Source organism: Eutrigla gurnardus, assembly GCF_963514095.1.
Source record: "Eutrigla gurnardus genome assembly, chromosome: 11".
In the NCBI taxonomy this organism is placed as follows: Eukaryota; Metazoa; Chordata; class Actinopteri; order Perciformes; family Triglidae; genus Eutrigla; species Eutrigla gurnardus.
Window position 1 is genome coordinate 10751543 of NC_139925.1, and position 10637 is coordinate 10762179.

A 10637-nucleotide genomic window follows, 5' to 3' on the forward strand; every position below is an offset into this window, starting at 1 on the left:
GAACTCACACACAGTAGAATTATTTAAAACTCAGACATGGTATTGATGTGCATCTACTGGCTTCTTTATTTTAATCTTCAACAGTACTTCATAAATACAATATTTTGACATAAACACAGTGATCACCTCTGGTTATTAAGTTTCACATTTTGAACCTGCATTTGAAACTTTGACATTAAGTTATAGCTATTATACAAAAATAAATAACTTAATTAAGATCTATTCTGTACCTAGAATTTACAAAAACACAATTTTGATCACACTTAACATTCTTTGATAAGCTTAACATTGTCCCTTTAAAATACTGTTCTGTTGCCTTTTGTAGTATACGGAGTACAACATGTAATAAATAATTTGATTTTTTTATATATCAAATGATATTGATTTTATATAAAACATATTTTTGTATGTAATACCGTATTATTAGTGGTACATTTGACACAGTTTACAGACAACACAGATGAAAATTGCATAGATGATTCTAGTTTTACAACGTTGGATTCAGGTTAATCTACAGAAAACAATTAGACAGCAGCATGCGATTTGTAAGTATACATATAACGTGACAATCAGTCATTTATCAGAACTCATGGACAACTTTTGCCTGACACCAAACAATAAATGTATTCTTTTCTTTGGCTGATCCATCTCAACTTAGTGCAAAATAACGATTGAAAGCTCAACCTCACTTTTTTAGACATTTGAATAACTGTCAATAGCCTATATTTGTGCAGAAAACATCCTCTATAATGACCTCTAAGAATCTCTAAGAATACATTGATTAGATTATCATCAGCGCTTCATACATTTTACAGTACAGTTTACAACTAACAGCTTTGCAGCACAGGTATAGTGTATAATTTGTAAATGACTTGAGGAATACATTGCAGCAGCACAAGAACACACTTTTAAAATCACACCACCACTATTTTCACTGGCGCTGATCGTTTCCTACGATTTGCTTCCGTTCTTCAAAGCTTGTGCCTCTTCCAGTGATGAAGTCTGGGTCTGAGCCTCCACTTTAGTCTGGTCCGCGGTCCCCAGCAGAACCTGTGGCGGTGTTTGCTGATTCCTGGTCAGGTCAGTCGCTTTCTGAGGTGTTCTGTGTTGCCAGTTTGTGTCTGTTTGCGTGTGCGTCTCCAGCGTCCGTCTGCCCTGTCTTTGCTGCGTTTGAAGGCAGCTGGAGCTCCATTTATTGCACAGATCCTTCATGTCCAGGAGTCCCTGCACCAGACACTTGACAAATTCTGCTGAGCAAGTCTCCGTGCTTTCGTGGAAGCTGGACACACAGAAGATGATGTGGTCTGACTGAGGGTTGTAGCACGCTCCGTATCCGCTTGGAAGCACGGGCCCGTAGCAGCAGAACATCTCAACGGTGGTAGGAACCTGCATGGGGGAAGAGTGAATCCTTCAGAACTGAACTACTGATAGTTAGACAGATCAATAGCAGGATGTATAGAGAAAATGTGCCACTCTGAACCTAACATCTCAAGTAAAAGCCAGGAAAACACACGTGACATTGACGTTATATTTTCAGACTTCAGAAACTTCCAGCAGAGGACATTATATCAAATACTTTCAAAACTGAACGTAATGCGTAAAATTGGCGGAGCGTCAGATTTTTAAAAGCAGATACCTGACTTGTAGAGAGAATGAACTGATTACTGATGAGATAGGCTTCGTCTTTGAATATTTCTGGCTTCTCCATCTTCAGCTCATGTGCAATTTCACGTAGTCCAAGTATGTGATTGTCTATTGCCATCCCTGTAATGGCCTGAGAAGGAGAATGAATACATAAGTTATTGCATTTTTCTTTGTCAAGCAAAGTCAAAATTGTAAAAGAAATCTGTATGAGGGTTAGAGAATAGTCACCAGAATGGTATACTTTGTCTGTGCGGTTATGGCACTTCGTAACATCTCCATCGTCTCTGCATCCTGGAGACGTCAACAACTGAGAATCAATTACTAGAACATGAAATCTCTTTATTTACAGTCGGCATAGCAACCAGGGTGGAAAACAAAACTGACAGTTTCATTATTCAAACTGAGTACGACTTCAACGCCTTACGCTTGTGCTCAGTTTCCCATCAGTCATTGCTTTGACGAAGGCCAGAGCTTCTGGTGTGGCCGAGCGGATGTTGTCGACCCTGCCCTCCTGAAAACGCCGTATGGAAGCGCTCTCATAGGTTGACACCGGCCTGCCGTGACATCTTGAGTTGACACACAAAGAGAGAAATCCTTATCGCTTTGAGCTCCGGGGTCAATGTGACGTAAGAGAGTTTGAATCATCTCTTTCTTACCGGTAGTAGGCTAACTGAAGAGCCACCTGCATGTAGGCATCAGGACTCATTTTCTGCTTCTTGATGAACTCCTTCCCGTAATCGTAGAATTTGTGCACATTCATGTCCAGGTTTTTCACCTGTCTGAGCAAACAAGGATGAATCCCCTATGAGCTGAAAGCATGTATTATATGTGTATGCCATTGAAAGAGAAACCAGAGGAAACCCAAACCTCTGTAGTCTGTCAGCAGAAGAGGCGAGCAGTTTGTGAATCTCCGGAGTGCATTTCCAGCGGAGCCTTCGTGGCGCTGGCAGCTCGCTCACACTCGCGGCCCTGACCAGCTTTGATGGGCTGCCAATCCTGATGGCACATGAGAATACTACTTGTTTTTTTGTTTTTTAAGCATTGTCCTATTTGGATTTTCTAAGAATATTCCAACAAGTATCACACGCAACCATTTTGCATTTCATTTCTTACATGTATTTGAGTAGATACTCCGTGCACTGCACAAGAACAATCCCTTCGAATGCTGAATGTTCACACACGACTCCGCAGCAGCCGTCAGCTCCTACGACAAACTGACACAGTCACGCTATTATCAGTGGGATTCTCTGGAGTTAAAACCAAACTGCAATACTCGATTAGCCTAAGATTCAATTTATTTGTAGTTGCAATTTTACCACTATACTTGTGTGTTCTGCAACTACATATTCCTTTATATACATTCCAACCACATGTTACACCCCGCCTCCAAGTCATCTGAATTCTTCATCAAAACATCTCCATCAAAGCCCATGCTAATGACTTCAGGCTGACGACTCGTAATCCAACGGGGACGTCCACGCTCTATCAGAATTTCTTTCTATTTAAATTCTTAATTTGGCATGGGATTGGCTTATTACATCCGCTGGAACCATGAGAACCTAACATGAATTTGTTCAGTTGTGGCCTTTTTTCTTTATAATTGAGGAAATATAGCATCTCTCATTCAAAATTCATTCTTTTCCTCAACAAGTTAAGGAGGCATACATTAAAGGTGGACTCAGTAGCCAACTCTGCCCCGCTAACCTGCATGGGCTTGTCGTACCAGCGGTTGCCCCCATTCTTGGCCACTCCCCCACCATGCAGCATCAACGTGGCCCGTGTGGTGTCGCTCAGCTCCAACCCACTGACGTCATCCAGACACACCAGACACATGCATCGCTCGATCATGTCCAGAGAGTCCCTGTTAGTAGACTCTGGTGAGTAATATGGGAGGGGGAAAAGTCAATTTGGTGGGGGGGAAATACTTGGAAACACTGATCCACCTGACTTAAAGGAGTGTCATACCTCTCATTAGCACACTGCGAGACTCCGCCCACTCTGTCCGTCCATCTGACGTGAGGAGACCGACGGGTGGGTGCGGCTCTTCCTCGCTGTCGGCCATCCTGGTTATCTTCTCCAGCTGAGTCAGCAGGTCTCTTTCATTCAGTCGGCGGAAGTTGATGACCACGTCCAGCACAAAGAACTGGACAGAGGTTCAGATCTGTTTAAATGCTCTCGGGTATTACTTTAATATTAAACGGGAATCTATTCTGCATATATCTAATAAGGATGTGCATGCTGTAGAGCAGAGGTCTTCAGCGTTTTTCACCCCCTGGCTTATAGTGCCACGTTGGAGGAACCCCTCATTACATATCGCATAAAATTATGTTGCTTATTAAACCAAGCCAGCAATAATGTTTAGTCCAGTCTAAGGTGCCATGTAGAGTACTTTGTAATGATGTATATTTATAATGCTAAGTCCCCTGTTGAAGATCTCTGCTGTAGGGCAACATAAACTTCAAGGATAATTCCATTTTAGTACAACTTCAGTCTCAATGTGTGTACTTTTCAGTATCACTTCCATCCGTGATAAAAACATCATACATCTGCATATTTCTTTTAGTAATTACTGGGATTGGAAAAACACAGAGTGGCTCATTAGTTAAGGTCATAGTCGTGGAATTAAATTCAACATAGTGGCAAAGCTGAAGGGCTGATGTGCAAATGTTACACGTGTTGGAGATAATTAACTTAACAGGGAGCACTTGTCAGTGGGCTTCGCCTATTAGTCACCCATTGTGAGGTAAGTTAGCATGGTGCCTGTTCACAGTAACAAATACACCAATTAATCATCATCACACGATCCATACGTTCTGCTGCGACAGGGACATGATGTATCGTCTAAGTCTCACTCTAAGAGTTCATTTTTACGCTAAGCTTAAAAGCCAACACAGATGAGAGAACTCCATCCATGTGGCTGGAAGAAAAAGCTAGTAATTGGAACCACTGTACCTTACCTGGTTTTTACAAGCCACAATGATGTGTTCAGGTTCTGGCATGACGCTACTCTGCTGGGCCACCAGCGTGTCCCTCTCGGGCCCCGGTAGGCGGTAGGAAGTGAAGAGGCGATAGTACTGCTCCATGCAAAGAGGGGTCCCAGCCAACTGGCCCCGGGCGTAGTCCACAGGCAGAGCTCGGCTACACACAGACACGAAGCACAGCATGATCCTGTTGTGATTGAATCTCTCAAGTGTCTGTGTTGCTCTCATTGAACATCAACTTACGCATCAAGAAGAGTCTTGTACTCCAAAACTCCAGATATTAAGTGTGCGGCAAACCTATAGGAAAGGGAAATTATAGATTGAAGAAGACTTCAAAAACACACACACACCACATCTCATTCACATGTAATTCCCTGCATTTATTTCATTTTTTTTTAAATAAACTCACCGCCGGTATAAAAGCTGAATAAATCATCCGGTTAAGGAGTCAAATCAATACCATGTTTACAAAACCACAACCATCATTGTCTGTTAACCTTGCCACAGTGGCCTGGCCTGGCCTCTCAGCCCTCAAGGTGTTCTGGGTAATGACCCTATCGGTCAATGTGTAGCCAGGAAGTGTTCAATTTGCTATAATCGATCAAAGCCCGCCCTCTGTGCAATTTATATCATTTCTCAAGTCTTTGTGTCGTAATAACCGAGAACCAAAATGATTACAGCGTGTTCATTTAGATTCAAATATGATCCGTCATGTGAGGTTCCTGTCATGACTCATTTGTCTCCGCTGTGCAGCGCCCTCGCGTACCTCAAAGTGTCGATGGGAGCCTTGAAGTGCTGCTGTGGGAAGACCATCACGGGACTGGAGTTGACGGGCAGAGCCAGTCTGTTGTTCAGGTACATGTCATTCAGCCAGTAGTCATACACCTGTACACCACCTCGGATATAGAGGGATTTGATTAAAGGCACTATCTAAAAGTAATCGGGATTTAATAGAAACACCAGTTGCTATCAGTTTGAAATAGATTGATTATTCTGCACAGAGTGACTCTGCCAGTCGGTTAATGTTCTTTATCTATCGTGGGTGCTTATAAATTAAACATTTAATTAATATTTAGAAATATCAAATTACTTGTCCTCTTGCCACGGTGCAAGTTAGTCTGACAACGCTTGGTGTCACTGGTTGAAAACCACTTATTCTGGGATTTGAAATGACTTCACATCATGGTTGTGTTTCTGACCAGATGACTGTATTTACCCAGTTGGCCTTGCGTTCCCTCCTCTCCTTGAGTTTGCTCTGCAGTAGCTCCCCCACTCCTCCAGGGGCTCCAAACTGCTTCACCTCACGCTGGGTCTTGTTGAACTCTTCTTCTGTGAGCAGGTGCTTCATGCACCTCAGGTACGTGTCCAGCGTGTCTTTGAGGGCGGGGAGCGGCAGCTTAGGGAGACCCTGAGCAGAGTGGGCCATGAAAAACACAGCAATCCATCAGCATGTGTGACTTCTGAGTCTCCTCAGTCACAGCTGTATGTATCAAGAGAATACTTTAAATAACTAATAAGTCACCTTTTGTTGTAATTGTTGGGAGTAATTTGTCCAAATGATGAATTATTCACTTAAAGTGACTCAGAGTTAAAATATTTAATAAAAATTTCAAAGCATTACCATTATTCTCCTAAAATGTCATGCATTTCCTAAAGTGACTTTTGTTTTAATCTTATTTAAAGCCTTTAAATGTATTAGAATGGTGACGTTCTTTATTGAATGTTAAACATTATTTATCCAGTAAAATAGACGAGATATAAGTCAAATATATTTACATCTCCGGCCCCTAAATCTTTGGAGGGCTCTTGGTCCAGAACCGGCATGTCGGCGGCGCAGGGGGGAGGGGGTCTTCAGATAGACTGTATTAGAAAAATAAAATGTAAAATGATATCAGTATCAAGCTCCGGTTGTGACAGTCATTATGACAATCTTCCTGCAAACAGTTGAATATTTAAGACACATGTACAATGCTACCCAATAGATAAAATGTATCACCGTAATGACTGAAAACATGAAAACATGCGCACTTTGGATGATGATTTTCAAAATAGTTTCGCAAACTTTCGCATTTGCTGTTAACACGTGATCATAAATGACACTAATAAGTGTATCAATAGGAAATAAACCATTAAATAAAAAATATTTCTACTCACCAGAAAGAAAGAGAAAAGAAAGCAATCCCACTCGTCCTGGGGCTCAAGCGAGGACTTTAGGTGTATCCATTTAGACTTGAATCCATTTCTGGTCGAAATTCTTTTGAATTTCAATACTTTGATCCTTTACGCATTTTGAGCATCTTTCAATGTCCAACGTGGCGAGAGCGCAACTCCCTCGCTGGCTCAGGAGAGATGCTGAGAGGGTACCTCACTCCCCTGGCTGCCAGGCTCCTCCCAGAACTGCTGCTATTCGCCGAGAAGTTTATTTGGCACCTCACGTCTTCGCCCTACGTTATTTAGACACCGACTGGACGCCTCGGATGCTCACACGGAGAACACCTTATTTTACACGAGGTTTCCTCCTTTTTGGCTTTCTGAACGCTCAACACTTTGAGAGTTTGGTCGCATGACTTCACCTCAGCACATTTTTAATTGATGGTGTCTGTTTAATATGTGCAAAGATTTGTATTTTGTCAGATTTTTTGATAAACTGTTGATTTTACACACAATATCACTTCAGGATCCTACATTAAATTAATATTCTAATTTGTTTTAAGCTATTTTTAATTGGAGAAGTTGCTTTTTCTATAATAGATTCATGTATAGGGCATTCATCGCAATACTTCGGCGCAGGCCTTCATACATTTAATATGATTTAGTTCAATGAAAACGTGTTCAAGGGCAAACTTCCAATGTGAAAAAAAACTATTATAAATATAACCACGATTTTAAAAGCATCATAGTAATTTTGTCTGTTTCGATTCAGATGAAAATCCCTTGTCGTATAACACAATAAGAGGAAAAGTAATTGAATGCATTGCCTGAATAAATAATGTCCGTAAACAGCATCATTCACTCAATATGGATTTAATTATGTACATGAATATACATGTATGTACAGTCGCAGATCACACAACGAGGCTATGCATTCCAGAAATTCATCATTCAAAAAATAAACAGACTACTCAGACAACAGCACGCGGATATCAGTTCACCTCCATCTGTTGTATCTCAACCGCCGTGTGACGCGCAGTATTGCATATTGAGTTTTAGCAGCACAACCCTGGCAAGGAAAAATGAACACAGATTACATTGTAAAGACGCAAACATTACAGTTGCTCTTTTGTTAAAATACATTTACACGTAATCCCTGAATATGAGTCAGTTTCTGATACAGTGATAAATACTGTTAATGAATAGACATTTATCTCAACAACTCGTTCACAATACTCTCACTTTTAAGATGAACAAACGCCTTTCTACTGCAAAAGCTTGAAGCTACTTGATTCGATAACACCCGGAGGAATTGTCACCAGAAGCAGTAAATAATTGATGTCGTCACACAATCCTAATCGTGTTATGCAATAAGACTGGATCGGACGGGATGCACACAACTCTACATTGGCACTTTGATAGTTTCACTCTCAGCTGAATGTCTTTTACGCGTACTCTCCTCCTGAGGACTCCTCCTCTGAACACGACCGTTGCGCGAATGTTTCCATGCCATTCTCGTCGATCGTCGTGCACAAACCCTTCCTCTTCTTCTCCCGCTGCTCCATCTTAATCGTGTCGTACAGTCCGGTCGGCCCGTCCTCCAGGAGCATGTTCCGCTCGGAGAACGACGGCTTCATCTTCGTCACGTTCTTCAGCAGGAGGAGCGCCGGCGCGTAAAGCATGTTGGCGAGGCCCATGCCCAAGTTGAGCTGCACAAAGCCCATGTCGTGCACTATCTTCCCCGCCACCACGGGCCCCATGGCGTAGGCGACGCAGTACGAGATGTCCGCGATGGCGTACACGCTGCCGTACACGGACACGTGGCGCACGTCCACCAGGAAGGCCAGCGTCGGCAGCAGCGCCGTGTCCACGAAGGCGATGCCGAAGCAGATTCCGCACAGCGGGATCATGAGCTGGCCAAAGTTTTTACAGGCCGGCACCGTGCACGAGCTCGCGCCTATGAACACCATGCCCACGGCCCCGTAAAACCACTGCAGGTGAGGGTACTTGGCTGCTAGTTTGACAGTGAGGTATACACCTAAAACATGAGGGAAGAAGGCGGGGAACCAGGTCATGCCGATCTGCCACTGGCTGGCATGCATGTTCTCCTCCATCCAGTTGGCGATCGTGGGTTCGAGAAAGGCGAGGGGGATGTTACAAATGGTCAGAGCCCCAGCCACCACAGCTATATAAGGGTCGATCATCAGTTTATACATAGGGGTGCCCACTGGCATGTTTTCTCTCTCCTGGTTGGAGAAGGGTTTCAACACAGTCAGGCACAAAACGCCATCCAGGAGGCAGACGCAGGCCAGAATCAGGAAGGGCACCCGCTTCCCCGCGAACTGATAGAGGACCCCCCCAAAGGGGGGCGCCACAAGACTGCCGAAGGAGATGAAAGCCAAGGCGATGCCCAGCGCTTTGCTCCTCGCCGCCTCCTCCGTGTACCTGTCCGCGATGAGAGCGAGGCCCGCGGTGTCCGCGAAAGCCGAGCCGAGGCCCTGCATGCTGCGCGCCAGGAACAGGGTCGCGTAGTTTTCGGCGAAGGCGAAAGTGAGGGTGGACAGGAACATGACGTTGAGACCGATGAAAAGTGGGATGTCGTACCCAACCCGGTCTATAAACGTGCCGCTCAGCGGGTTCACCAGGAGCTGCACGATGGCCTTGGAGGCGAACAGAACGCCGATCTGCATGTCGAAGTTCCCCTTGGTTGCCGCGTGGAAGGTGCCGTTAGTGGAGTTGATGTGCGGCGCAATAAGGGCTTGGGCATGATCCGCCGCCTTCTGTAGCTCTTCGAGGTAATCGGGTATGATTGGCACAATCACCATGTAAAGCATGTTGTCTAACAAAAGTGCCGTACACACTATGACGAGGATAATCCGTTTCTGCCGATCTGGGTCTTGGATTACGTTGCCCAGTTGTTTAGTTCTTTCCCCCATCTGGGACAGTTTGGAGGCGGCAGATTGTGCCAAATTAGTGGTGCGTCCCTCCGTGATCCCCTCCGGCTCCATGACTTCCTCCGTTTCTGCTAAAAGTCTTGTCTTTTGAGAACGAGAATCGGCTTCCCCGAGTTGATTTGTCTATAGAATTACGCACGCTTGGCACATCTGATCCGTCTTTTATGCAGTTGTCTTTTCCACCAGTGAGCTAGACAACTTCCCTCTGCTTCACCTCGTCTCCGCGCCTCGCGCTGCTGTCCGTCATCGCACGCGCGTTTCCACTCCCGTGACTTGGACTCGTTTTATCCCCGCCGTCCCTAGTTGCTTCATTGTCTCATATCCCGTCATCCAGGTGACGCGCTGGTCCCGAGCAGCACTCAGCAGGTTGGGGATTCACCTTCAGCCCACAGCGCCGGGGCTCCTTCGGCGCACTGGCTCTGTTTTTAGGTCCGTTCGCTGCGCCCAGCTGTCTCCGGTCACCTGTAACGCTGTGAGCTAAGTCATCATTTCACATCCACCGGAATGGTTTTGTCGGCCGTGGAAGGAATCCACACTGCAGTTTGATGACTCCCATAGGTGCTCCCCCACCCCACCCCCCCCCCCCACCATCTCCACCGATGCCTGTGACGCACGGTCCTGCTGCTCGACAGAAATACTTTATGCTAATTAAATACAAAATCCTGCTGTGCTGATGCTTTCTCCAGCTTATGTTATATTTCACCTTCCCGACACCTCAGTGCAATTTGATTGTTTGAGTCCAAAAGAAGAATATGTAAATATATATATATATATATATATATATATATATATATATATATATATACATGAGGGAATCCGTATTTGTCCAACTCACAACTAGAATCATCCACCCTCATGTCCGCGTTAGTTGATAAGAACACAGCTGATTCAGCACCACACTCCGGCG

The 10637-nt window shown here is 44.5% G+C and overlaps 2 protein-coding genes across 2 annotated transcripts; both read right to left on the minus strand.

The window, feature by feature from the left end:
* Positions 1–59: 59 nt before the first annotated feature.
* Positions 60–6502, minus strand: chata (choline O-acetyltransferase a). The gene is made up of 14 exons (XM_084021247.1): positions 6402–6502; positions 5842–6033; positions 5392–5510; positions 4869–4922; positions 4602–4782; positions 3610–3787; positions 3349–3518; positions 2758–2858; positions 2512–2640; positions 2301–2423; positions 2069–2210; positions 1873–1935; positions 1637–1774; positions 60–1386 (listed from the first exon to the last, which is right to left on the minus strand). The coding sequence occupies exons 1-14, from the start codon at positions 6447–6449 to the stop codon at positions 952–954; spliced, it is 2073 nt and encodes a 690-aa protein (XP_083877373.1). The 5' UTR covers positions 6450–6502; the 3' UTR covers positions 60–951.
* A 1141-nt stretch (positions 6503–7643) lies between these two features.
* slc18a3a (solute carrier family 18 member 3a) lies at positions 7644–10216 on the minus strand. Its single transcript, XM_084020884.1, has one exon. The coding sequence runs from the start codon at positions 9782–9784 to the stop codon at positions 8222–8224; it is 1563 nt and encodes a 520-aa protein (XP_083877010.1). The 5' UTR covers positions 9785–10216; the 3' UTR covers positions 7644–8221.
* Positions 10217–10637: the final 421 nt, after the last annotated feature.

What these genes read in the sequence shown, in the direction of transcription:
- chata (XM_084021247.1), bottom strand. Translation starts at nt 6,449, where the DNA reads ATGCCGGTTCTGGACCAAGAGCCCTCCAAAGATTTAGGGGCCGGAGAT. An exon ending in GCTCCCATCGACACTTTGAG is followed by an intron (nt 4,923 to 5,391) that starts GTACGCGAGGGC and finishes CCTTTCCTATAG; the next exon opens with GTTTGCCGCACACTTAATAT. An exon ending in TCATTCTCTCTACAAGTCAG is followed by an intron (nt 1,387 to 1,636) that starts GTATCTGCTTTT and finishes TCCCCCATGCAG; the next exon opens with GTTCCTACCACCGTTGAGAT.
- slc18a3a (XM_084020884.1), bottom strand. Translation starts at nt 9,784, where the DNA reads ATGGAGCCGGAGGGGATCACGGAGGGACGCACCACTAATTTGGCACAA.